Source organism: Pezoporus wallicus, unplaced genomic scaffold (genome assembly GCF_028554395.1).
Source record: "Pezoporus wallicus isolate ANWC-B61680 ecotype Strahan unplaced genomic scaffold, APGP_CSIRO_Pwel_v1 contig_7842, whole genome shotgun sequence".
Taxonomy (NCBI): Eukaryota; Metazoa; Chordata; class Aves; order Psittaciformes; family Psittacidae; genus Pezoporus; species Pezoporus wallicus.
Window position 1 is genome coordinate 286,391 of NW_026638766.1, and position 27,957 is coordinate 314,347.

The 27,957-nt window shown below is 48.5% G+C and overlaps 1 protein-coding gene across 1 annotated transcript; it reads right to left on the reverse strand.

The window, feature by feature from the left end:
• Positions 1 to 570: 570 nt before the first annotated feature.
• Positions 571 to 23,425, reverse strand: STK32A (serine/threonine kinase 32A). The gene is made up of 13 exons (XM_057412409.1): positions 23,334 to 23,425; positions 22,645 to 22,825; positions 18,643 to 18,698; positions 17,328 to 17,479; positions 15,397 to 15,570; positions 12,606 to 12,643; positions 8,292 to 8,381; positions 6,028 to 6,125; positions 4,657 to 4,773; positions 2,612 to 2,737; positions 1,525 to 1,653; positions 1,054 to 1,118; positions 571 to 698 (listed from the first exon to the last, which is right to left on the reverse strand). Exons 2-13 carry the CDS (start codon positions 22,694 to 22,696, stop codon positions 620 to 622), a joined length of 1,176 nt encoding a protein of 391 aa, XP_057268392.1. The 5' UTR covers positions 22,697 to 22,825; positions 23,334 to 23,425; the 3' UTR covers positions 571 to 619.
• Positions 23,426 to 27,957: the final 4,532 nt, after the last annotated feature.

Genomic DNA, 27,957 nt, shown 5'->3' on the forward strand with positions numbered 1-27,957 from the left:
CCAGCACGGAGAGGGGGAGACGGACGGGAAACCTTCACTGCCTCCTCCCAGCTGATCCTCACTTCCAGCCCTCTGGTGCCCACACGTGGGGTGCTCACAGGAGGTGTCTGTAAGCAAAGGCCACCCTTCGGTGGAGACCCTGCAGCTGAGGGTGACCTTTCCTTCACTGAGAGCAACTGGCTGTGAGGATGTGGGTTTCCAACCTCCACGGAACCTGGACCCATGCTGCTGTCACCAGGAGTGATAGGAGTGATGACACTTCTACAGGCAGTGCACGCGTGGCCCTTCCGTCATGCTGCTGGCAGCACCAAGGGCTGTGATGCTGGCAAGCCAACCCAAAGGATGGGTTGAATGAAGAGTGTCTCATCCATTTCACACAGTCGCATTCCTGCCACCAAGACAGGCAAAATAGCAGGATTTCAGTCTAACTGACTGTGGCAAGTCACAAGGGCAGCACCCACAGCCTCTCTCCCCATGCCCAGGATCCACTGGCTGTAGGGTGGAAGCAGAGGAAGTGGGTGCCCCAACTCCCGCCTGGCACCAGGCAGTGGTCAGGGTCCTGGCAGCAGTGGTGTCCCAGCATGGTGAAGGTGTGCAGGTGTGCTCAGGGGTTGCTGTTCTAGTTGTCCTCCTTGTACGTGCCTTTGCTCTTTGCCAGTGTCAGGGTCTCCTGGATGTTGTTGTGGTGGTGTCTTGCCCTTAGGGAGAGAAAGGGATGGTTTTGCTGTGGGGGAAAGCCCAGGCAGTGCCATGGCCCACACCATGATGTGACTGTCTGGGAGCATCCAGTTCCCTGGCACGGGCTGTGCCTTCCCAAGGAGCTGCACTGAGCCCTGCAGCCCTGAGCCCCCACATTGAGCATCTGCCCACACAGATGGGGCACTCAGTGCAGGCTGGGACCTCGAGCACAGAAATGCCACGTGGGTCCTGGCAGACCAGCAGTACCCTGCGCCTCCGCCCCACATGCAGCGTTTACCAAGAGCCCAAAGCCAGGTCTGTCAAAGGCTTTGGCAAGAACAGGATCTCTTGTGCTGCCTCTGCACCAGTACTTACTTTTCTCTGTTGAAAACAATGAAGTCCCTCTGGAGCATCTCCAGGTGCTTCTGCAGGTGGCAGGCCTTTCACAATCAAATAGAAAAATAGAGAGATGAGGAACAGATTCACAGCTGACACAGAAAGATATTACAAGGAGAATTCCAAGGCAATATAAGTATCTTCAGGTATAAAAAGCATCTACGTATAAATATATTTATCTTTAGGTATAAAAAGCATTTAGGTATAAAAAGCGTCTTTAGCACTGCAGTGGGGAGAAGGGCATTCAGATTCTCCTCATACAAAACCCATGTGTACATGTGCTGCCTTCCACCAGAGGGAAGATGCGGAAGAGTTTTGGGAATAAAGTTGGTCACAAGGGAAAAAAACCAGTCTGTTTATACAGTTTGCTGTGATCTGGCTGCATGGCAATCAGCTTAACTGGAAAATGAGAGACTTCTTGACCACGTGCTTGTACCTGCTCGCTCTCACCTGGGAGGAATTGCTTCTGCTGGTGTCTTTCTCCTTCTTAGCCAAGCGCTTTTTTTTCTTGTGAAGAGGTTTTGATTCTAGGATCATTTCTTCCAGTTCGAAGGTTGGGTCACAGTTGAGTCTGCCTTTCTGGAGAGGGGAGAGGTGCCCTGAAGTGATCAGAGCCCATCCTGAAGAGTCTTTGGACAGCCTCCAGGAGCTGAATTGTGCAAACCTGAGCTGAACCCACGGTTCGGCACACACAGGGCACCCACTGCACATCATCCCTTCAGCCAGGGCACACTGCCGAGGGCTGACAATAACTGCTTCGTGCTCCCTGCTTCTGCTCTGCCTTTCAGCTGCTTTGAAGTGAGGGGTGGTGTGTCTGTGCTGGGGAGGAGTGCAGCAGCAGCCTGCGGACCTGGCTTTAAAGCAGTGCATGTGCACCCACCCCAGGGAAAACCAGCTACAAAGGGGGAAAACACATGCACGTAACAAATGTGCGTAGTTAGCCCAACTTTTGTTTGCCTGAAAACCAGAGTAACTCTGCACCCGCAGCCTGATTATTTTCTATACGGGTTATGTTACTTCTGTGCTTTCAATCCAATTAAAAAAGGATCAGAAACTCTAATCTACTGCACTTGTAATTTTACTAAAAAGAAGGGGCTTGTTCAGGAGAGCCATCACAGGAAGAAACGATTGCCCTGAACCGGTGGGGGATCTCCAGGCTGCTCGGGAGCCTGTGTCTGGTGATTGGTCTTTGCATTCCCAGAGCAGGTCCAAAGCAGCTAAGAAAGGCTGCTCAGCGCAGGTTGCTCACAAGGGCTGTCAGTGTGTGCTTCACCTGCTCGGACCAGTTCTGCATCCAGAAATTCTGGGAATATTATAAACAGAGTAGATCAGTTCTGGGGCACCCGCACTTTGTAGTCGGTCCCCATTGCTCCTTATTACACACACAGGAAAGTGGAAATCCTGCCCATGCCTCTCTATCCCCTATCCCTTGTGGCATCTGATGCTCTTGTGGAAAACTGTGAGAACTCCTGTGACCTGGTGCCTGGCGAGAGGACAGACTGCAGCCTGCAACACCTATAAAAGTCCAGCTCCTTACCATGGGAATGAATTCTGGCATTATCCTTTTCTGGAGAACAGCATCCCAGTTCACGTCTGACAGATACGGGAAGTCCTGGATATCTTTCAGCTGAGAAAAACGCTTCTCAGGGTTCAGCTCAAGCAACTGCAGTGAGAATTAAACAGAAGAGGTGAGAGAGTGAGGCCCTGAGGTGGGAGATCAGAGACTGTGCTGGGGTCCAGCAGGCCGCTGCCCTCCCGGTCAGACACTCAGACACTCTGCTGGATGGGCTCAGTGACACCGGTGACACTGCATTAATGCTGCTGCTTTGACTGGTTCCTCCTCTCTTATTCTGGCTCAGATACCCTTCAACAGCATGTGCGAGGGGCTCACAGCCTTTAACTCTTGTCTTTATGAGCAACTTTTATCTGCATTTCAAGCAATGAGGCAGTGCAGTGACATGAAACAGCTTGTTCAAGGTTAAAAAGGTTTCAGAATGGGGAGTTAAAGTTATGCCTTTGTATCCCAAATTTAATACTGTATCTGTAAACATCCTCTGTTTTCTCACTCTAGTAATGGAATATTCATAAGTGTAATTCCCATGTGAAATAATGCATTCACACAGCTTATTTTGCCCTAGGAATTACTTGTGTGGAAGGAAATAATTGAGGTTTGTCTCTGTTCAAGGACTCGGTTTCATAAACTCCTGGTAATACACACTCCAGAGATGTAGCAGGAAGCCCAGATGATCCAAACCCCCCAGAAAGGGGTGGATGAGGAGCCCCCAGCCCCTGTCCTGTGCCAGGTCGGGCAGTCAGCGCCGCGCTCCTGTCCCTGCAGTTCATGCTCTCTGCAGAGCCCCGTGCTCCCGTCCCAGCGCCCGCAATGCAGCTTTGCTGCAAGTGAGAGCTTGCCTTGAACGGTAACAAATACAGCTGGGACGGAAGCACAGCTGGCTCATGTCTAACACATCTGGCTGCTGAACCCGCTGCCATGGGGCACTTGGAAATCTAAATAACTGAGGCATTGCATTATTCATTCACACGGGAGCCTGTACAGCTTGTGGTGTGTCATGGGCTGGGCAGACGCTTCCAACATAACAACACAGAGGACATCTGCAGTAGATACCCCGTATTACTGCTAAGCCTAATAAAATATTAGCTCCATTTAATTTTAAGCAAATGGAGATATTCTTCAATTCTCTTCTTGGAAAATATGCCATGGTTCTGTCTCAGCAAAGAAATGATGTCTCATTTTCATGAAAAAGTTTGAGAGTATTTCATTAGAGATGACAAAATATTTCTACAAAACATTCGGACCAAAGGTCAGATGAAAGCTGCAGTAAGTGCTACTTCATGGCCTGCATTTGAAAATTAGAAAGCTATATACGTACTTTCCAAAACTTGCAGCTAATGCTGTTACGCTGAGTTCACTATTCCAGCTTTGCTGCCACTGTAAGCAAACAGTGTCTGACACTGTCAAGCCATAGTTTTGTTTACTGAAGATGTGGCTTCACTTCAAACATGATTCCAGCCTCAAAATGGTTCTACTAATGATTCTGAAGCAATTCATGATAGCAGCTTTATTAAAAAATAATTGCAGTGGTACATAAAGCACATGGCACCAAAGGATTTCAACAGTACCAGCACTTCTTGCAAATCTTTTAAATACTGGGAAAAATATGGAGTTTTTTAAATAAAAAAGGCAGGGTTGTTAGGGGTTTTTTTGCCAGATTTATTGACACATATGTGAATATCTATTTTATGGTATGTCATTCCAGAGAGACAAACTTATAGGAGAAACAGTGAAACCAAAGTCTGCCTGTGTCCTTAGAGGAACCACATTAGCAGCAGTCATGCCTGTCAGCACAGACTCCATCCCTGTCAGTGCGGGATGCAGCACTGCCAGCTGGTTACTGTATTAGTGCAGCTGCAGCATGAGAAGCTGGACATTTACCACCTGAAGGTCTCCAGCACTGGGTCTGGACACAGTTTGCAATGACTGCAAAGGCTACAAAGCACGATGAAGGGCTCAGTGCCCAGATACAGGCAGCCCTGAGCCCTCCACTCCCACGCTGCCCTCACCTTTTTGATGAGCAACACCATGTCCGTGGACCACGCCGCAGGGTACATCACTGTGGCCGTCCTGAACACGTGAGCAATTTCGTCTGTGGAAGTGTTGGAGCGAATGTGATACGGCCTCTGGGAAAAGTGCCACCAAGAAAGCATTTTAATTCATCTGGGTTTTCAGACCCCTGGGGAAGTCTTTTTTAGAGCAAAGAAGCTTCAAATGAAGCCTCCTTGTAGATTCCCCATCCTCCCATTGAAAGTCTCTCCCTGTGTGATCGCAGCACAGTTGAAATAAACAGAATAATGTCAGCAAGAACTGTGACAACAGCCAGATACTTAAACAGCAGGACAGGAGGGAGGCAAAACCCAAACCAGCACTTCTGCTCCCATCCCTGAAAACAGGGCCATCGAGTCAAAAATCGATGTGATGAACAGTCCTGCCGTTCACTTAACATTACAAATGGAAAACTCAAGTGTTATGTTAGTATGTTCACAGGGGCACACTGCCTCCATTACCCAACAGGTCAGGCAGCAGCGTCCCCTTCATGTTCGCTAACTTGATCACTCACCATTTGAAAATCTGTTCTTTAAAATATATTAATCAAGGCATTTAATAAAGCGTTCTGCAAAGACTGATGACAGCGTTTCTTAAAAGCTTATTCTACATAGCTGGACTCGAAGCAGTTTCCTATCCTCACACGATTTTAAACACATTTTGCTTAGAAGAATGCAATTTGAATAATTCTGTCCCTCTTTTTTCACACAGCACTTCCAACCCGCAAATCTCATCATCTGCCTACGCAGCTCCCAACCTTACCAGAGCTAACAGCAGAGCACTGACATGGCAGGCAGGGATTGTTCTGATTAATTTACATGTTGCAGCTTGCTTTTGCTCAAACTGCTCAATCTTATTACAACAGCAATGAGATTTGTTTTCCAAGTGTTTTTTTCCTGCAGGATGGGAGCTCAAAGTAAATTATACTGCAGCCCAGACTAGAAGAGTTGTTGCTCGTTTGCCTTGCCCAGCTTACATCAACTCAGAGGCCTTGAGTGCAGCAGGGAGCTGTTGTGCCATGCTATTCTGTATCGCGACAGCTCCTCTGAGCTCTTAGCTGTGATCACAGGAACCCTGGTGAAGACGTGGTTCTGTTTCCTATAGCTTGATAACCCTGAAAGCCTGGAATTTGCCTTGGGTCTTTCATCCCTGTTCTAAAGCATTAACCTTTCCAACAGAGTGTTTAAGGAAAGGGAGGAAGGGAGGAACGCAGGGAGTGAGTGAGGGAGGGAGGGATGGATGGATGGATGGATGGATGGATGGATGGATGGATGGATGGATGGATGGATGGATGGATGGATGGATGGAGACAGGAGCTGCATGCACAATACCCGGGTCCGGAGCAGCTCATAGGCCGTGATCCCCAGTGACCACCAGTCCACAGCGAAGGAGTAGCCAGTGGGTTTTGTGGAGTTAAACATCTCAGGTGCTGCAGAGCACAGAAAAAGGAAAGTTTGCCTTGCTGATGTCTCAGGTGAGGCACCAGAACGCCTGGTGTGTGCCCCAGGGAGCAGCCCTGCGGTTCTACCAGGACACAAATTCACACATTTCCCTTCACCACATCTTTGCTGCTTTTTAGTTCAAAAGAGGGGCAGCGCTGGTGGCACAGTCCTGCACGGAACAGCACGGAGGTGGACCCCGATCAGAACACACACGTGTCCCTGCAGCAATTCACCTGCCGAGCGTGTCAGGCTCCTCTGCTGCTGTCCCAGCCTTGCAGTGCAGAAACGTCCCAGCCGAGGTGCCGCAGTGTGAAGAGCTGACACCCATGGGTGCAAAGCCCCGGATCTCCCACCCCGCCGTGTGCCGCGCAGCCGCTGCTCCCACCGGCCCCAGTCCTGCCTGGCACCGAGGGCTGTCTCGGTGCGAGCCAGCCTGACCCAGCACCCGGGACGCCAGCTTAGCCCAGACACTTGCCTGCCGTGGGAACACATACACCTTGAAAACGTGACCCTGCTGACTGACCACGGCACGGCACGGAACACCTTCCCCTGTGTTCAAAGGCAGTGTTCTGGCTCCTCTGTGCCTGCTGATAGGGAGGGGGTGGAGGCACAGGATGAAATGGGGGGGTTAGCCAATAAATTTGCCTTTTCACAGTAAGGGGAAAAAATGCAATAGGATTTTGATGTGAGATGGAGGCAAGACTTGCTCTAAAAAACCCCAGACCAAGAGCAAAGCCTTCATTAGTGCATGTTTCCTTTTTAAAAGGACTGCACCTGTGATGCAAAGGTGGGAGGTCAGCTTGGTCATTGGATAAAAAGGGATTCCCAGGAGATTGCCCCGAGGGATTCAGCTATGTAGTAGCTGCAGGGAGGATGTGTTTTCTGTTACTCAGCTCTCAGAGGCAGTATTGCTGCATGTGAAAGTGTGTAACTTCTGTGGGAGCAGTTGTGTTAGTTGTGTAGAGATGGTTTTGAGTGCTTTTGCTTTAGTTAGAAAACTTCACTTTACAGTTGCAGAGACCTTTCTGTGTTGTGTTTGCACAGCTTCATTCAGCCTCAGCTCAGAGTTCCTCTCTGGCTCATTACCTGCCTTCTCCAGCCCTGATTCCTCCCAGGTTATGTCAGTGTTACTTTGCTTTATGCTTATTAACTGTGCTTGTGTAAAAAGTATTAAGTGGGGCTCTTGCTGATTTAAAGTCAGCTGCTTTGCTGATTTAGACAGTAAGTGACCGTAAGTCAGTTTTCTGTGTTCCTCTCAAAAAGTGGAAAAGAAAAATGCACATTTGGAGTACCAGGAAGACAAGGTCCGCACCGGGAGCGAGCGCTCTGTGGGTGCTGATTTGCTTATGAAAACTGTTCCTGCAGCTGGCCAGAGGCTGCCATGGAGGCATCCACCCGCTCCAGAGTCAGTTTACCCCAGGATTGCCCTCCTGTCCTGCTGCTGTCCTTGGGGTACAGGTTAGAGCTAAAGCCTCACCCATCTCTCCCTGGTGCTAGCAGTGCTCTCTGCTGTGGCAGCCTGACACTAGGACATGGGTCCTCCCTGCATGCTGAGCGATGCTGTGGCTTGGGAGCTCAGCAAGTCCTACTTCCACCGCTTGGTCTGACCAGTGTAATGCTAGTTTTTAAAGCAGCCAGTTTATATAAAACTTCAAATTATCACTAGTGATGCAGCAGTGTAAGACTTGTGCTAGCGTACTGAGGGACCAAATACAAGCCTCTGTGCTTCCTTTTCCTTTGCAAGGGCAGCAAGAGCATTGCACCATCATTACATGGCTTGACTGCTGCTTGTGAAATGCTCTGAGATCTCACAAGTGCAACTGTCTTCTGTTGTAATCAAAACCATGCTGTCAGTATGACACAGTGGCTCTAAAATCTATGTTAGCAGCTTGCATTGTTGTATGCAATCAGTAGGTGTACGCATGTTTTCCAGCTGCATCAGGGTGTTACTGGGGAGGGAGTCCTGTCCCGTTGCCCTGCAGCACCTCTTGAGCTTGTTTCTCACTTCCAATAAGTGCATTTTTGCTACATACTAGGGGGAAAAGAGAGTTTGAGCTCCCACCAAAAAGGACTTGACCCGTTTCCTACCACAGCTGCCAAATGAAGGCCATAAAATGGCAACTGAAGAACACCCAATTGTCAGTGGTTCTTACCCATGTAAGGCTTTGTGCCAGCGATGGTGGTGACTTTTATTTCTTTAGTCAGCATTGTGGCAATATTGAAATCAGTGATGTGCACGTGTCCTGAAAGACAGAGGTTAATGTCTTACTTGATTAGCTTTAATTTCACAGGATGAACAGCTTTGAATCAATCTTTAAATGAAATACTCCATGGAAAAGAGTTTCCAGGAGCAAAATATTTTGGTGGAAGAACTGGTGTGTTTCAGCTTGCAGGAGGCAGCTCACAGATGTGTCTGGTTACATCAGATATCCCCGTAGCTACCTTTTGGGGAGCAAAACAATGGAGTTCTCCAAGAAGCTGTTAAATGATGATTGGTTTGAGGCTTCCTAAATCGGGGGGGGGGGGGGGGGAACTGACGTCACAAAGAAAAATTTCCATCATGCTTTTGAGGGAGGGGAAAAAAATCCTTGATATTTTTGGCTTTCTACCTACTGCCCTTTGGGGTTCCCAGGTACTAAGCACTCTCCGTTCTCATCTTTAGAGGATGTCTCTGCAATGAAACAGATGCTTTTGCTCCAAGCAGAAGAGCCTTGTGCCAGAAATTTAAACATCATCAAACCCTCCACTGGGTGTAGGAACAGTTTCTGCTGTCACTGCTACCTGGAAACAGGAAAGGAAATAGGAGGTGGATGTGATCTGCAGGGATGAGAAGGGAAACGCTTCCACCTAGCTCTCGCCTGCTCTTCTACTTCCACTTATTTTTTCCAAGCACTTAAATTATTGTTCCTTATTCCCTAAACTCACATCAGTGAGCATAGCAATCATGCAGAGCAGGGCAGGTGATCAGTGTAAGGCTGGCTTCACTTCACTGAAACTTGTGGGTTAGTTCAGCCCAGTTCTTCTGATCAGATGCAGGTGGTTTGTTCTTCCAGACCTCATCATCCTCCCAGGCACTGAACTTGCTCACCCTGACAAAGGTGGGCTCATTATCAAAACATCAGGTCTTTTGTACCTGGTGTTTTGCAGAGTCATTGTCTTCCTCTGCAATAACAGAGAGTGGCTGAATTGCTCATTTTCTCTAACCACGGAGATCAAATTAAAGTGGCTTCTACTGACCGAGATGCTACAACACTGCCCCCAGTTGTTAGCTTCAACAGCTAGAAATTCACTCTTTTTAGTTCATGAGGTAAATAGAATAAGATCACCTTTATGTGTCTGAAAGTTGCTGCTTTGCCAATGAACTCCTGCTGTCTCTTCTGGATGCTATGAAGCATTTAAGTAAATCTTTGGTTTTGTGCCTACACATGTGTTATTCAAGAATAGTGATACAGGTTTCCATGCTGCAAATACCTGATCTAGGTGGGGAAAATCTGGGGAATAAAAGTTAAATTCATGATTTCACCTAAAAACGCTGTCAGGGCTCACCTCTCACATGGTATCTGACGGATCTGTCAGGGCACATGTCCCTCCTTCTTGCTTAAGCCGTCTGCTGCTAAAGAGCAGGTAGCAATCACTAGGGAGTACTTGAGAGGAAAGAATGATACACAACTGTCCTGGCTGGATGTGTCCTCTCTGTCCTTGCATTGTTTCCTTTCATCTCTAGCTCTCATTCCACATCGTGGGGAGCTGTTTTCATACAGATGAATCACAAAGACTTGTAAAGAATTTGCTATTCCAAGCACAAACATGCCTTTCTCTGGATGTCTCTTTTAAACTATCAACTTCAAATAAATCACACGTTTTATGAACCAGCTCACTTGGGAATTGACCAAACCAAGCCGCTGGGGCCGAGCAGGGAGGCTGCAGACGGTGCGAGCAGGCGGAGCTGCGACTGCGGCGCTGTGGAGCGGGAGGGCTGAGGGGTGCGATGGGCGCCTCTGCGGGCGTTCAGAGTCAGGGCTTAAGGCTCATGTTTTCCTGAGTGCTCAGCACCTCTGAGTGCAGCCAGAGCTGTGCTCCAGGCACGGCATCCTTCCCAAGCTCATCCTGTCTGCCTGAAGCTTTCGGATCAAGCCTGTGGTTCTACATTGAGGCAAAGAACTTTCTCATTATATTCAGCACCACTTACTACATAATTCCGTCATCTTTCCAGATCATCTTTTGAACAAAAAATACAAAGCTGCTGCAGATTCAACTAAGGTAATATTTTAAGGAATATGGAAACAGAGGCATTAGGAGCTGTGGAGTATGGAGGCTCTTAGACAAACTGTTCTGTAACATTCTTAGATGAGAGCAAATGAGCTGTGCCTGCAGTGCCTGCGTTGGCAGGAACTCATCCATTTTAGCACTGCCCTCAAGAAATAATACTGAGCGAAGGCATTATAGGGCTCTGGCAAAAAACAGACAAACAAACAAAAAAACCTCTCAGTTTTAGTTTGAGCTTTTCTCCAGCTTTATTAGGCAAGTGACATGGCCAAAACCTGCTGATGAAATAGTCACAATTCTTGGAAACTGCCATCTGTTATATTCTTTTATTCCCAGGTGAGCTGTGCTGTCACTGAGCCAAATCGACTGCTCATCACAGGAGAAAGTCACTTTGTGCTTGGAATGACCGCTGAAGGTGGTCAGCAGCTGAGGATTTTTCACTGTGGGACCTGATCCCAATTGCTGATGTTGAACAATTGCTTTATTTATTGCACAGAAAGACAGCTGCCCACTATTCCACTTTATTTATGCCTCATTTTAATTTCTTAGCTGAAAGTGCTATGCTAATACAGAATGTCACCAAACAGGGTGACAGAGGCAAAGGCATGAGATGTGTGCCAAGTTCATGACACAGGAGTCTCAGCTGCAGAGGTACTTCACAGCTGGAAAGGAGGAAGAGCCAAAGGACAGAGTTGGGGTCAAGAAGAATCTAAAAGTGAAGGGCTGAAGTCTGACTGCTGAAGGTCTTCAGGCGCTTAAATACTCCCTGGGGACCGGCCTCAATCAAGAACATTATAAAGAACTGATGTTGGCAGATAGCATGCGTTTTGTGATCACAAAACATCAGTTGTGAAAACCTGGTGAATGCTGAAGAGAGAATGGGGAGCTGCAGCTCTGCTCCATGGGGAAAGAGATGCTGGAAAACAAGCACAATCCAGGCTAACTACAGATGAAAATGTCACAATAACAGTTGCTGTGGGGACAAGAAAAAAATTGAATTGTGTGTACACAAAGCTTTCTGTATGCATGAGAGGATGCACCTTTGTTGCCATGAATGAAGAAGAGAAATACTACAAGTCATAGTCAGAAGGACACTGAAGTCAGGGGTAAATCCACACAAAATAACTGAAACCTCTGCAGCAGACAGTTAAACCGTCACAGTAAGCAGGGAATAAACTCAAAATCAGCCTAAATTGCAGTCATTACAGAACTTTGCAGGTTACATCCTGCTGAGCTGAATGCAACTGCAAAGACAAGCCTCTTGTTTTTTCCCCCTTTGGGAATGCTGACCTATGTTTCTGCGGTTCTAGTGCTCCCAGAACCCTCCCGGGTGGCCTGTCCCCCCCTTCCTGTGGGGCACAGAGGCTCTCGGGAGATGGTGACAGAGCACCCGCGGCTGGGGCTGGCCCGGCACCGGGCCGGGTCCGTGCACGGGGCGGCAGCGAGGCCGGGCGCAGCTCGGCTGACGGCTCCTCAATAAATCATGAGCCAGCGCGGAGGAGAGAGGGGGAGAGCTCGGGCTCGGGCGCTGCCGGGCAACCCTGGTCACACGCGGCAGCCGCAGCCGCTCCTCGGGAGCTTCAGCATCTCCATCACAGCCTCTGAAGCGATGACATTCCTAAACTAAGGCTAAAGGGGAAAATAAAACAACATCTCTTACATCCCCTGCCTCAGATCCTCTTTGGAGCTCCCTCCCAATGTCAGATGCTCAAGGAAAAAGAAAATACCTGAATCTGAATACCTGAAAAGGATTATCTGTTCAGCCATGATTCATTCTATTTGTGAGTCTACATCACACCCAGCCTGCAATTACATGAGCATTTCCATTAAAATGATTATATTTTGAGGAAGTTTAAAGCAAGAGCCATGAAGGTCTTAAAATAAGGTCTGCAAGGCAACTGACCGCAGGCACACAAAAAGCGTTGGTCCTGGGACGCTGTCAGGTCAATCAGTCTGAGGAGGTGTGGACGAAACTCTGAGGCACCCTCATAAACATCACTGCATCACAGGGTGCCTAGTGCCATGAAGGTACAAGATGCTGCCACTCAAAAAGCAAAAGACAACAACCAAAGCATGGAAGGATGGTCCTGGTCCTGTCTGAGCTGAGACTAAGCAACACAAAGTGAGGAAAATTGACAACCTGGACTTCACCTTGGATGTCCTGGTTCTGAATGCACGACCACAAAGCAAGTGACACTTACCATGCTCATCCAGTAAAATGTTGTCAGGCTTGATGTCTCTAAGAGAAAAGGCAGAGGAGAGACAGCCATTAGCCTAAGGAAGTGACATGGAACACGGCTGCAGATGCTTTAGGAAAGCCCAGGCTCCAGAGGGGCTCACTTCCAGGGACATTGTGCCTGAGAAGGTGCCTTTGCTGGGGCTCTTCAGCTCTGATATTCCTGCAGGGTTTGATTTGGGCATAAGAGAACAGCTAACCAAAGAGCAGAAGCAGAGGGGTGGTTCAAGGCTATGGCTGTGATGGCTGCTGTGGTTCGGACTAGCAGCACTCAGGCAGTCCACTGACAATGTTGGAGCTTCTTTTTCTCTTTCCTCTCCTGTTAACTTTGTAATCTCTTTCAGTACTGTATGTTCCCCATTTATTAAATAAAAATGCAATTATTTCAACATCTTTGCTTAGAAACACATGGGTCCCCACAGGTTTTGTTAAAAACAACCAACAAAGAAAACCCGAAGTAATAATACCTATTGCAATGCTTTCGCTTGAAGGGACAACGTGTATACCTGATATGCCTACTGTATCCACCTGAGTGACTTTACAAGACATTACCTGGTTTTAATGAGCTCATTACATCAGTTCCCATTCACCTGCCCTCAGGCACCTGGCAGCCAAGCACCATGCATGGGGCAGACGCAGACCCTGCACTGCCCTGGTGCCCTGCCAGCCCAGAGGAAGGAAATGAGCAGGTTTAGGATCTTATCTTTAAGAATGCAGTCACTGAGATAGAGTTTGAACTCACCCACCCCCCTGGAACCAGGAAAAGGCATCTCACCGTTTCTGTTCTCTGGTATCTTCTCACCAAAACTGCTCCAGTGGGCTCTAAATACCAGTCCCCTCCCTTGTGCCACCCCCAGCACACAGGTAAGCACAGGGACCAGAGTCTTTATCAGGAGTTCAGGTGGCCTCAGGTATGCAGCTGGTTTTCCTTGTCAGTGCAGCAAAACTGCCTCAGGTTAGAGCCAAACAGCCCAGAGGGAAGGAAGCTCCATATCTGACTGTGAAAAATGGGGATGCCACGCTTGGGAGAAAACACCGACTTAAGCAACAGCTTTAGGAAATGTTTCAGCAAACAGGGTTTGGAAAAAAAATGGGTTCTTTGAATCCCCTGGTAGAAAAGCATGTTTGAAGTTTTGAAATGAACCACAAAGGTTTTCGTTTCTAATCCAGCTTTCGATCTTTTCTTAATATTGTTTTTCTTTTCACTGGGGCCTTTTCTGAACTCAGTCTGGTGCGAAGCCTATGGACTTGCACCGGCACAGCGAGATCCTTCCCATGATGCAAACAATGAACAGGGATAGTTTTGTTTATTGATCATTTGTTTTTCATGAACTAATTACGCCATTTCCTACCACTCTTCTGCATGCACGTGGGAAATAATTCCAACCATCGGTCTGTGTTTGCTGTCTCTGCACAGCTTTGTTCAGACAAAACAAGCAAACACTTGCCTGTCTCCTCATTACAGATGTTGCAGCTCAACTGACTCAGCACAGTCACTTTATCAACCTACCCCTGTCCCACTGGGTCACAGTGGTAATTAAACAACTTGCACTCAGTGTTAATCAAATAATTTGCAAATTTGACCAACTGCCATGCATGTTTTGTTGTGCTTGATTCGCCTTAAACATGTAGGGCTGCTTGAAGTACACACTGCAGCCTGAACTTTAGCTTTTCCCCACCTATGTTTACAGCTTGGAAAGGGGACTGCAGCCCCAGGCACCCTGTGCTCCTGTAGCTATCTTGTCATTCATCATTATGATGATCATCATTATCATCATCATCCTTCAGACTTATTCTTACAACATTGAGCCTCTAGCCCTTGAGTCCTATAAACAGTACTACTACTTGTGATGTATTACTAACAGAGAAGGATTTCTTCTCTGTTCTTCCTCATGCCTGTGCCCCACTCAAATAGTTCAGGCCAAGCCAGCAGCAGAATTTACCCCTCACTGCCCAGGACAGAGACAGCGAGGCTGCATTTCATGGTGTGTAATTCATGCTCATGCATTATTTGGTGTGGGTGAGCAGGTGCCAGCACGACGTACCTGTCGCCACACACCGGAGCACATCTGAGGGCGGCTGGGACGCTGGGATCAGGTGCATCAGGGTAGAGATCTGCACAGGTACAGAGCAAGCCAGCAGCACGGGATGTGGGACCCCTGAGAAACCAGGAGCTGCGCTTCTAAAGTGGTACTTTTAAATGGGATAATCTTCTTCCCATCTTTACTAACCCCCTGCTGGTCACTCCCTCTTTACACTCCCTGTTTGCAGCCACCAAGTCAAAATATGGAGGATCCCTGAGGTTTGCATGGCCCAGTTCACCAGCAGGAAGCAGTTGCACATCCATCTGTCCATCCAGAGCTGACCCTGCCTCTCCAACCAGGGAAAAGCTCTACCTCCCCTGTTACTCTGTAGGTCTCCCACTGTGTGGGGAGAGCTCAAATACTCTTTCACTGGCCATAAAAAATCTTGGTGACCAAAAAGAAACTCTCACCATTTCTAGAAAGGGATTAACCTCATACAGAGAACTGCCATGTTTGGTCTCATTCCTTGTCTTTCTGTGTGGTACAGAGAGAGGAGCAAAAGGCAAATACCTATGAATGTAATAATAGGGGAATTCTGAATGCTGATGCCTACTCACCCTGGACCAGGACAGATGTTAATGAGCTACAGCTCATTTCGCTGGGAAACATGGTGTTTTACACAGAAACATTCAGCCTACGAGCACCAGCCCTCCTCCGAGGTCCCCAGCTGACCTGTGGATGATGTGCCTGCTCTGGAGATAGTCGAGGGCCAGCACCAGCTCACAGATGAAGAGCTTCACGGTGCCTTCTTGGAACCGCACATTCTGCTGGAGGTGGTATCGCAGGTCCCCTCCAAGCAGCAGGTCTACCACCATAAACATATCTTCTTCATCCTGGAATGAGTACCTAGAATGGTGTAAGCATGGTTAAAGTATACTGAAAAAAGACAGGTTATAATGAGACATATGGTACCCCTGGGAATACTCATCATTTCTTGGAACTTTTTCAATTGGGAAATAATATTTTCATGACCTTTCCATGCTCCCTTTCCTGTTGCAACTAAGCTCCTACTGGCATACCTGAGATGACCATAATTTAGCTTCAGATCCATAACAGTCAATAAAACCATTGGCTCCACACAGTAGGGGATGCAGCTGCTGCTCTCTGATGTTCCTCTTTAAGTGACCTCACTTGATGCAACTGTTCACCAAGTGCCCCTCTGAGGCAGCGACTGGCTATGAGCTTTTTTCTCATGGATTTCCTCTCACAATGCATGAGCATCTTCATGTGATGAGCAGCATCAGAGAAACAAAGTATTACTCCACACAAAGCTTATAGTGCATGTACCATTCAGAGTGCAGGAAAGCTAAGGAAATGCTAAAGGCATCCCTAAGCCAGAAGCAACATGAAAGTAGGGACATTCAGCTGATTTGCTCTGTGAAGGTCTACCCATATGTTGTTTAGTTCTCAGCTGCTCTGTTTTGCCTGGAACTGCTTGTTCAAGTAGGAGTGCAAGGTTTGGAGCTATGTCCAAGGCTCTGGGAGGTCTAGATACATGGTTCTCATTTATACCCTGGTTAGAACAACACTGAATGGCCATACTATCAAAATCACGAGAGTTGACCAAAGAGCATTCAGGTTTCAGGAGGCTGCAAAAAGGAACATTAAGTTATTTAAGATTTGTGATCTTCAGTGTGGTTTAGCCTCACATTTTGTGTTTAGCATTGATAAGTTCTACCTCCTTCTAAAAATAAATCCAATATCCAATAAATGTAATTCCCCACCACCCCAGAGCGATCCTGTAACTACAGTGTATTTGCCACTGCGTCGTGTGCTGTATGAGACCACACCACTTGAAATATTACTGGTGTCCTAATAAAATCAACCTGGCAGAGTAACAGTAATAGAGTTATTTAAAATTCCTTTCTACTGCCCCAAAACATGCTGAATCAGAGGGGGAAGAATTAGAGCATCTTTTATCACTCAGATGGTCAATCCCATTGCTAATGGTTGAAAAAGGACTATTACCAGAGTGTGTACGTTGCATTTATCAGGTACTCTTGAAGGAAGGAGACTTTTTTACACACACATTTCCCTAATAGCTATTTGGGTTTCTGCAATAGAATTTGAATGGTATTATTTGTCTGTCAGTAAATTCACTGATAAATTGCTTTTATCTTTGCTGATAAGCAGAAGCTCAGTCAAATATCAATAAGGTATTAAGGAAGGCTGTTTAAAGCACAAAACAAATCACAAAATCAGAATCGGGAGGTGATGAGAAGAAAGCACTGCTTGGCTATTGACCCTGTGCTCTTACTGCATGGTCCTGGGAGCTGCTGCTTGTTGTAAAGAGCACAATTAAATAACAGTGGGTTATGGTCACAAGCAATGCCTGCCTAGGAAGAAACCACAAGGGAACACATGAATAAACTCTCCTGTGCTTGTCTGGGGGGTCAGGGGAGATAACTTCTTGTTTAATTAAATGAGATTCCTCTAAGAACAGAGTCCCAGTCAGTGGAACAGCTGAGGAGCCTCATGGGACCGAGCCACGGTGCAGGACGTGCCTTGTCCAGAGCACAGAAATGTGCAAGTCAGGTCTCAAAGACATCTATCTCTAACTGACCACACTGACTTAGCCAGCAAGCAAATGAGCAGTATCTTACCATAAATTAACCAGGAAAGGGTGTTCCAGGCCCTGCATAATCTGCAGCTCCTTGAAAACGTTTCTCACTTCATTACGCTCCACGCACTTCTGTTTATTCATATATTTCATGGCATACATCTTCTTGGTGTCGTTCTTTTGCACAACACAGACCTAAGTGAGCAAACAGAGAGATAAAGCAGAGATGAGTTCTCAGTAGATTTAGGCAGTCACATGGGTGTTCTCCATGGGCTTTAGCAAAGTCCACGCTGCCAAATTCACAGCTCCACATGCTGACACTGCAACCCTGGAGCTCACAAGTAAATTTCTCACCCAGTTTTCAGCCAAAGAAACGTTGATGATGGGAAGGTGAGGGGAAAGAATTTGTCACCACAAAGACAGGAGACAGGGAATTGCACACAAGTCAATGTTTTATTTAACAGCACTGTATAATCTTGGTCACGTCTATCCTTCCCACATCAGTTACTGTTCGGACAAGTCCTTTCCATCACAGAACTTCAGGTTAGAAACTGGGGAGCAGCACCTTCTTGGTAAGCTTCATTCAGCTCACAATGAACCTCAAGCTTTGTTTGAGGTTATTGGGTTTTGAATTTTAATCTTTCTTTAGTTGTATTTTATCAATTCCTGAAAGAAACCTTGGTTCAAGGGAAGACTTGGGGTTTGTCTGAGTAAAACAAAACAGACCAGTTTTCCAGACTTGTTTCCGTAACGCTTTGAGTTTGGGATGCAAAGTTTCTTTCAACCACCAAGTAAATCTGTCTAGAGATTTCTGTCACACTCTGTACCTAAAGCACATACCCCATTCCTGGCAGAGTGTGCCTTTACAGGAGGTGGTAAATGACTTTCTAGAACTCTGTCGGCGTATGCAAGTGGGCAATTCCTTAACAGCATTAAAATAAAATGCATGACCGTAACCTGATGCTTAACAGCAAACTCTGAGTTTCACAGAAATACCCTCTTAAAATTGCCAGTCTTTCATGTTGACTGTAGTTCTTTATTAAAGCTGCATCATGATGTTCAGTGTTGATTTGAAGGGGAACCTCAGAAAACGCTTATCCAGAAGCATACTGAAAGTCAGCTCATTTGATTTGTCAGTTTCCCATTTTAATCTCCTGTAATAGAGATGGTGGCTACAGTGTGGATGAGGAATTGGGCTCTGTTTCCCTCTTGATTACCAGGAGTTGAAGCTCCGGTCAAAGCTCATTGCCAGTGCAGGGGTTTATTTCTTTACTCTCACATGAGCCTCTAATTCACCCATTTCTCAATCTATTACATTCCCAGCTGTCCAAACGGTGATTAGTTCACAAAATACTTACTTTTCCGAAGCTGCCCTTCCCAATAGCTCTCAATATCTCAAAATGGTCAAAGGTGACTGCAAGAAAGAGCAAACATTCACATATTAAATAGCCGAGCAAACGTTTGATGCTGTTACATGATTTCTACTTTTTCTCCATAAGAGGATACCCTGTTGCTTTTGGAGACCTGGGTGCTGTTTTAAACCTGGTGTTTAACAGCTTTTTCTCTTTGCAGCTCAGCTACAAAGGCAAGTTCCCTGGGTCAGCCTTTGTCAACAGCAGGTCAGGCAAGGAACCATCAGTGAATGTTTTCACTCTGCCCTGCCTATTAATCATGAAAGCCTCATCTTGTTCCTGCTGAAACCAAATTCAAACAAGTTGAGTCCATCAAACACTCATACGAGGTGAAGACATCGATGGACAGCCGGATCTGCTCCTCCCTGTGGTATTCTAGACAGCTGTTTGATAACTGAGCAAGATAAACACAGCGACGTGGGCAAAGCTCTGCTGCCGCACAGCATCCAGAATGGTTGATTCTGCTCAGAAGGGAGACAGAAGAGCAGCAGCTTTGCAGACCACGCACTGGAACAAGAGGGAGGAACGTGAATGTGCATTTCACCTCCTGGCCTCTGGCGGGGGATGGAGCCAGGAGCTGGGCATCTGCACAGCGAGAGAGAATGTTCTGTAAGGGCCAATCTGAAGGACCCTACACATCAAGTGTTTCTGATCAGCCAGGATGAAGCTGCCTGTGTTTCATCTCAGGCAATAAATAGATCCAGAGAAACAGCAAATCAAATTACCATACAGCAAACACAATTTAACTGCACTGGGCTCAAACCCTGCTGCTGCTTGCTGGATAAGGCACCATAGCAGTGGTTACTGAGTTGAATGTTCTGGATCCTGCTAATGCTTCTCCAAGAGGCTGGTGCCCAGCAGCCATCAGCTAAGGAAAGGTCTTGCTGCTGGCTGGACCAAACCACAGGGACACCCCTCAATGCACCAGGGGAAGGTCCTTTCCTTTTAATAAATAGCTGAGCTGGTCACAAGAAAGCTAACCTGCATACTTTGTATTTAACTCTCAATCTCAGCACAATCACATTTAACCTCTGTTTTAGCTTTCCTACCATCCCCAGTTTTCACAGTGAGCCAATCCCGAGTCTCACTTCCAGAGGGTACTGAAATTTGCGGTGCCCAAATCAGGAACCAAACACGTGCTCTTCATCCTGAAGACACATCTACATATTTGACAAACCTCATTTCACTGCCTGATGGCATCTAAAACTGAAAAACCCCAAGCATTTGCCCTTCAGAGGGAAAATTCATGCAATATGCCAACTCAGACAGATTATGTTTAAGAGATGCCAAACAAGATAACAGAATTGCTATAAAGAAGTAACTGAAGCATAAGCATGAAACACCATTGTGGAAGCAGGGGTTGTATTTCTAAACCCAGGTTCAAGGAACAACATTTAAATTTAAAAAAAAAAAAGCAGAACCTAACCAGCCCCAAAACACACCCTTATCGGAGACAAGTCAGCCCTGCCAAGAACCTGAACTCTACCTGCCAAGTGGAAGTTGATGCTTTCGGGGCTCAGGTCATCCCATCCCCACCCACCCCAGTACAGCCAGCACAACACTGCATGATCTGGTAGGGCTTGCCTTCCTTTTGTCACGCATTTCCCCCATTTTCATTATATGCCTTCTGTCCCTTCTCTGCTCTGTAGCCTCAGGAAAACAAGTGCTGCCAGCAGATCAAGAATGATAACGTAAGTCCCTCCGTGTGGGGGACCTGAACGTGATGCAGATCCAGGCGAAGAAACAAAGACAGATCTAACGCACTTCTCAGTCCCAGAGCAATGTAAAGGCAGAGCAGCTGATGGTGGGCTGGAGAGGACATCGGCAAAAGGCCACAGAATGATATATGTCCATCTCACCCTGCCACTGCCCTCACCTACTACTTATTTCTGCTTCTTCCAACAGATCTGGCCAGCTGGGGAGGATATCTGTCTGCCATCCCCCAGGATGCTTTCCACACCCTTGTGCCCAGAAGCAGCACAAACAAAATCCAGTTTTAACATGGGTTCATCCTGGCTGCATCAGGAGCTGAGATCGCCTTGGAGCACTGAACCTTCTGTTCATTATATTTTCTTTTCATCTCATGAGCTTATTATGCACAACTGTGCCTACTTGGAGGAAACACTAAGAGAAAAATACTACTGTCATCCTGCTTCAGCCAAAGGCAAACTGAGCCACACGGGGGGGGGGGGGGGGGGGGGGGGTGTCACCTGACAAATGAAACTTATGGTACACAGAAAACAAATTACAGCAACAGCGATTTGGAAAAACCTGCAGGAGGCATCGTGTCTGTGTGAGAGCCAAAGGACAACGAGCGAGCACAGGCCCTGTTCTGTGCCTGTCTCTGCGCAGCATAAAGTGGTCCACTCAGCTCAATATAAATCCAGATGTTTCCACTCTCAGGTCAGCCCCTTCACGACCCTGTTTTGCAAAAAGCTTCGCCTCGTTGCAACTGCCTGAGTATTCTACAAGCTGTTTTGTTGGGGGGGTTCAAGCACAGTTCTCTGAGAGGCAGACCCAATGCCTGGGTGGAATGGCAAAATGCTCATGAGCCCGGCAGAGGTGGGATTTGAGCTGTGCACCGGAGCACTGACATCACTCAGGCTGTTGCTGTTGACACCTACGTAGGTTCCAAAGGAAAAGCCTCTCCATGACACAGCTGAAGAGGTGGAGCTGCTCCCCACCAGCCTCAGCTGGGGAAGTGACCCCACAGTGTCATGGAGCAGAGGAGCTGCTGTCCTGCTTCTGGCTGTACCCAGCAGCTCTTAACTGAATGACAAGATTGTGACATGGAAGGTGATGCAGTCTCTGGTCTGAGAGACCGTTTCTTTGCCAAGAAAACAGAAAAGTGAATAGGGGACCTCTCCATTTCAGTTGGGTTTCTCTCTCCCCCCATATATTAAAGTACAACTAATTAGAGAAAAAACATGCCACCACTTTTTAAGGGCCATGAAAGCACAACTGCACCAGACTGGACACTGCAACTGAGTGCAAGGGTGACCTCTGAGCTCACTGAAACTCAACAGCTCAACATTGAACTACTTGAGATGGTCTGGACCAGGTCCTTCCCTTGACTTCCCAGCAAGACACAAACACACTGATCATGGGGCACAGCATTTCACACTTGGGAAGCCCAGTGCCCTTTGCCACAGGGCTCACAAGGGCTTCATGTGCTGCCAAGTTTTGTTTGCAGAAACCAAGCCCCTTTCAAGCACAGAACTGGCTTTCATAAGAAATCACTGGCCTGAGAAGATTTACTGCCCCAGGTGAAAACGCATATGGCAGTGAGCAAGCTGAGTCATGCAACAGAAAATACATTTATGGAACAATCTTTTAATGACTGACTATACACTTGGCAGCACAGTGACACTGGCCTTGAACACTGCTCTTCAGCAATTTATTCTCCTTTTCCAGCCAACCAAGCCCTCATTCTGGTCTTCAAGTGCCAGTGGGTAGAGCTGCCCAGCAGGGCAGCCACTGGGAGCCTCCACCTCTGCTGACCAGGTCCTTCTCTGTGTCCCTCCCACCAAGCCCAAAGCAGGGACAGGAACATGCATTGCTGAAGCTATCTTCCCATCACACTTCAAACTCGTCCTCTTTGTGCTTGGTCTCCAGAACAAACCTCCCCCACCTCCACAAGCACAGCATTTCCTCACTGCCTTCAACGCACCACCAGCATCCCTGAGACATCTCAAAACCAAACTTCTGACAACGTTCTCCCAGTGCCCAGCTGCACAGAGAGGAAGCAAAAGGACCACCTGACACTGGACCACAGCTCTGCAGGCGACCAAGGACATGCTGCTGCAGCAGACACTGGTATTCCTCTGGTTAACCAAAACCTCTGGGTGTTTGCAACTCTGTCACAGGAGCTGGGGGCAGCTCTCAGAGTCACCATCTCTGCATTGGTGGACTCTGCAGTCCAAGACAACGACTGGGAAGAGCTCTTACCATCTGTGTTTTCATCTAAGGGGGGTGACTTGCGGGAGGTGTTTGCTCCCATGATGTGCTCAGCCCAGGCTCAGCTCTCTCCACCACTCTTGGGTCACCTCCTGCAAAGCAAAATGACTCCTTGATGGCGATTCCCAGGGGTCACTCCCAGCAGAGCTGGGCAACGTTATGCTGCTGCTTCCTGGAGAAGGCAGGACATGTGCCCACCTGAGTGCCAGCGCCAGGGCTTTATGAGCAGACTGTGCTCTCCGACAGGGAAAAGTGCTCAGCAGCACTGAGGTAAGGGTCAGACCTTCACACGCGAGGCGAGCAGGGTTAGAGTTACCACTGACGGGCCACTACCGCGCTTTCTCGGAAGGGGACCGCAGCTCAGAGGGGGTCGCAAATAGTTTCTCTTACACCTCATTATCGCTTAAGCGCTGCTCAGGGCGGGGGGTGCTGCTGAACAACCGGGACCAGGCAGTAAGAGCAATACAGAGCGCTCTCCTATCGCTTCTGTCCCGGAGAAACCGCAGGTGACTGAACTCTCCCGCAGCCACCGGCACGGCCGGGAGCTGATACCGCCGGTGCCGCCTTTGTTCGCGTTCTCCCGAAGCCCGTCCGCGGGACCCTGCGCTCCTACCGCTGCTGACACCGAGCGCTGAGACCCCCCCGGAGCGCGGCTGAGCACGGCCGAGGGAGGCACCTACCTCGGAGGGAGCGGAGCCGCCCGGAGGGGCCGCGGCAGGACCGACCACAGCCTGGGCAGGGCGGCGGCAACCGGAGGAGCGGAGCGGAGCGGCTGCAGGGTCCCCGCCCGCGGCGGGAGGAGCCTGCGACACCGAGCCCGAGCCCCTGCTCCGGCACCCGTCAGCCGCGCCCGGGCCGGGGCAGGACGATCTGTGCCGGTCACCCCTGCTCGGTGCGAGGAAACCCGCCAGGAGACGCGCTCCCGAACAGCGCCGCTGCTGCCGGCCCGCCCGGGCTCCTTCTGCTTAGCGGTACCGGGCGATCGGCTTTTACTGCGGTGACAAGGGAGGGCGCTGAGGCTCCCCTCGCCCCGGTGCAGCCTGCCCCGGAGAGAGGAGGCTCCCCTTCAGGGGGGCTCAGGCCGCGGGGTGCGGAGCTCTCCCCCTCCAGCCGGTGGGGGCACTGCGGGGCGGGGCAGCTCACACCAGGCTCAACGCCGGGTCCCGGCTGAGCACAGCTCAAGTTACTCTGCTATGTGCAGGGCTGAGACCCAGGAAGCGCCATCTCCTCCATTCCTATTTGAATGGGTCCTGTAAAAGGACAGACACCCGAATTCACAGAATACAAACTGGTTTGCGTTGAAGGAACCTTAAAGCTCCTCCAGTTCCAACCCCTGCCACAGGCAGGGACACCTGCCCCTAGAGCAGCTTGCTCCAAGCCCCTGTGTCCAACCTGGCCTTGAACACTGCCAGGGATGGGGCAGCCACAGCTTCTCTGGGCACCCTGTGCCAGCGCCTCAGCACCCTTACAGGGAAGAGCTTCTGCCTAAGAGCATGAGCTTCTGCTCATCTCAATCTCCCCTCGGGCAGGTTAAAGCCATTCCCCTTGGCCTGTCCCTGCAAGCCCTTGTCCCAAGCCCCTCTCCAGATTTCCTGCAGCCCTTTTGGGCACTGGAGCTGCCCTAAGGTCTGCCCAGAGCCTTCTCTTCTCCAGCTGACCCAGCCCAGCTCTCTCAGCCTGACTCCAGAGCAGAGCTGCTCCAGCCCTCGCAGAATCTCTGTGGCCTTCTCCGCACTACTCATTGAACAGCTCCACATCCCTCTTGTTTTGCTTCCCCAGAGCTGGATGCAAGACTGCAGTGGGGGTCTCACCAGAGCAAGGCAGTTTTCCCATCCCACTGTCTATACCCTTTGGGTATCAGCTTTTCCTCTCATTCTTGAGTGCTCAGAGCAGGCTCAGGTTCCTAGGGCTCGGAGGGAGAGCAGTCCTTGCCCCAGGGCAGCTACAAGTCAGAGTAATTATCCAATTTTAGCCATATTCACATGTTACTTGGAGAAGAACCAACAAGCTGAAGCACAGCTCAGGTCCCCTTGAAACTCTCAAATTTTAGTCAAATGCAGCAAATCAAATTGTCTGAAAATTAAACACATGGGTTACAGGAGGAGAAGAAAGCTGGAGTCACTGCAGAGTTGGACCAGGGGATGTGTCCTCACCAGCCCCACTGTGAGAACCTTGCAGGGCCCTGAGGCTGGTCAGCTCCTGCCTCCACTGCTCACCCCTACAACACAGGTGGGGATCCAACATCTACTGCACAGACACAAAACAACAAAGTGGCTGAAATGAAAGCATCTCTGGTGGGCAGGATAATAAGTTCCTGCTGCAGGGAATGTTTAATGATTTACTCCAGCACCAGAGATGCTGAAGCCTCCCTTCCCTGCCCAAGGTCAGACTTCACCTCTCGGAGCATCCCCCTGCGCTATTCTGCATGTTCAAAACAGTGTCTCCTGAATGGACTGAAATTTGCTGCAATGAGGATCCTTCCTATCTGATGTCTCACAGCAGCAATTGAAATGAAATTTGATTTTGATTTTGCCTTAAATTGTTAGAAATCTTTTCTAAACATTGATCTTAAGATTTTATTTCCAACAAAAAGCAGAACCCAAGACAAGACCAGGACAGTTACTGGCTTCAGAAGTGAAAAGGTTGTTCTCTGCAGGGGGAGTCATCTGGAGAGCTTCAGTATCCCTGTACGTTGGCAGAGATAAAATAGTAAAGCTGAATTCCAGAGCAGGCCAAGGGAACAGCAGAAGGCAGCTCTGCTGCAACAGCTTCTGGGGAACAGCCAGCCTCTGCTCCGACCAGCTCCAGCCCAGCTGGCACTGCTGGGAAATGGGAAAACGCTGGTCAGCTCAGAACTGGCTGGGAACTGGCCGGGATTCATTTTCTATAGCAGACAAAGGCTCGAGTCCTCAGCTGGGGCTTTGCCTGGCCTGCAATCGAAACAATAAAAAAAGCCAGTAAAGCTTTGCCCTCAGTTCTCTTAAGAAATGGAGTTTCCCCAGTCAGCCAGCTCGGAACCAGGAGGCACTTCCCGAGATTGGAAGTTTTTCAGTGGGAACAGAAAATGAAAATTTGTCCCAAAAGCAGACACCCATTTACTGAGCTTACCAGTGTAACATGGCACCAATCCACGGCACAGAACAAGGGCGCTGTGTACAGGGAATAGCAAACTGCAGTTTTCTTCTCTGCTACCTGCATTGTACTCACAACCCTCCTTCACTGCTACCGGCACCCGCTCGTCCGACTTTGGAACTTAGGGAAAATGCAGGAAATTTCCTATTATATGTAACACACGGCATGCAGAACTGTCATATCTGTCGTATCTGTATCCAGGCAACTACCTGCCAGAGAGGGAAGGATGCCACCTGGCCCATGTGTACCTATGAGCTACCTGTCCAAAATGTTTGTTAGAGCTTACATCAGAGTCATTTACATAGATTTTCCTTAGGTTTCTTACAACAAAACCACCACTTCCTAGCAGGCAGACCTGAGAGCAGCAAGACCAAGAGGAGATCAGGACTCAGGCATGCCACAGCAGCAGATGCCCTGTCCCACCCCAGGCTCCCACCACACAGGGACACCTCTGGGCATCAGTTGGAGGTGAGCTCCTGGTGACATAGCGCTGGGAAGCAGAAGGGACGTTCCGTGGTGCCGCAGCGTTCACTGTGGAGCTGTGGAGCTGTGGGGCTGTGGCTGCACCGAAACATGCTGAGCAGAACCTCGGCCTCCCCACGGCACTGTCGTGGGGACCAGCCACCGTCAGCCTCCCGCGGCTGACACGGGAGCACCACGGCAGATCTCTGGAGCCTTCTAATGGAGATGAGGCAAGGCTCAGCCCTCTCTAGGTGACTCTGCGACAAACCAAACGCCCTCCACTGACACACTGAAATCCTTTGCTCCTACCCAGCCTGTGCGCATAGAGCAAACCCTCCGGCTCTGCGAAGGGCAGTGGGAGCAAAGCACCTAGTTGCTGCCACTGAATTCAGACATTCAAGAAAGGTTTCTTCTCTTTTATTCTTTCACAGTTTTAACTATTCAGCCAACTATATTTTTGTTGAAAGTACCAAACTGATTTCTAGCATCAGCTTACAAAAATAGGGAAGTTTAAACATATCTACAGTATAAATTTCCCAGAACCTTAAGCCCTAAAAGAAGTGCAGTTATACTCAGCAGCCATTTCAGCTGTAACCCGCTGGTGAACTTTAACATTATGGTATGTCTTCCATGTGTTAGATTTAATATCCATTGCTGACATGTCTTATGGTTTAGGTGGGCTCCCTTTCACACAGGTGAAACTTTGACTGAATTGGAGATATCTTGTATACATTGCAGGTGGATGCTTGTTCAAAAGCTCTGGTGTTGATATACATCTAAAAGCGTAGGTATCGGTATACATGTTTAATCGAGATTAAAGTGGTATGTTGAATATTTTACTCTGCTTCATGTAGTGTCCCCAGCGCTTTCCTGCCGCTGCCCGGGGACAGCAATTCTGCCGTCAGCCACAGCGGGTCACTGCGGGCTGATGCTCCCCTCTGCAGGGCGAACAGGCGAGAGCATCCCCCGTCCAGAGTCATCACTGAAGGTGAAGTCTGCTAGAGGGGGGTGTCCAGGGGGAGGGCTTGCTCTACACAGAAGAATGCTGTGTATATCAATGTAAGATTAACTGAAGCTCCATATTCCTTCTATAATACTGCTCCTGGTAAAGAGACTGTAAAATCATGACATTTTGCACAAATCCACTGGCAACAGTGTCCTTGTCCCTGTCTCTCTATAACATACAAAGTACCAGCTCTCCATGTTACCCATTTGTCTTTTGCTGACATGCTCACTGAACACAAACCAGTATTTCATAGATGGAATGTATTTCATTAGCCTGAGCTTTGCCAGCAGCAGCTGTTGGAGGGTTCTGTGCTAACAGTAAAACTCACCATGCTTTTCTGGCTGGCTGCAGGACTAAAAGGTGACAGCTCTAAAGGCTTCAGTTTTCCCCAAATATTAGCACAAGGCTCCTTTTGTTATCCCCACATCTCTTCATTCTCCTCAACCTACTATCAACTTGTTCTGACCTCTGGAGTAGTGGACTAGAAAGAACACTGAAGAGCAAGCTTGAGACACAGGTTTCTGATTCCCCTTCAATAAGAAGATCCCCCTTGCACAACAGTCTCTATCCTGTGCTGGTAACTGCAATTTTAAACTGGCACTATGAGGTATCGATACTTATGCAAAATCAGCTGCAAAATCCATGCAAAGAACAGGGTGTATCAGCTTCTATCAACCTCATCTGTCTTCCAGCTCAGTTATCTC

What these genes read in the sequence shown, in the direction of transcription:
- STK32A (XM_057412409.1), bottom strand. Translation starts at nt 22,696, where the DNA reads ATGGGAGCAAACACCTCCCGCAAGTCACCCCCCTTAGATGAAAACACA. An exon ending in TGGCACAAAGCCTTACATGG is followed by an intron (nt 6,126 to 8,291) that starts GTAAGAACCACT and finishes TGTGCTCTGCAG; the next exon opens with CACCTGAGATGTTTAACTCC. An exon ending in TGGTGTTGCTCATCAAAAAG is followed by an intron (nt 2,738 to 4,656) that starts GTGAGGGCAGCG and finishes TTCTCACTGCAG; the next exon opens with TTGCTTGAGCTGAACCCTGA.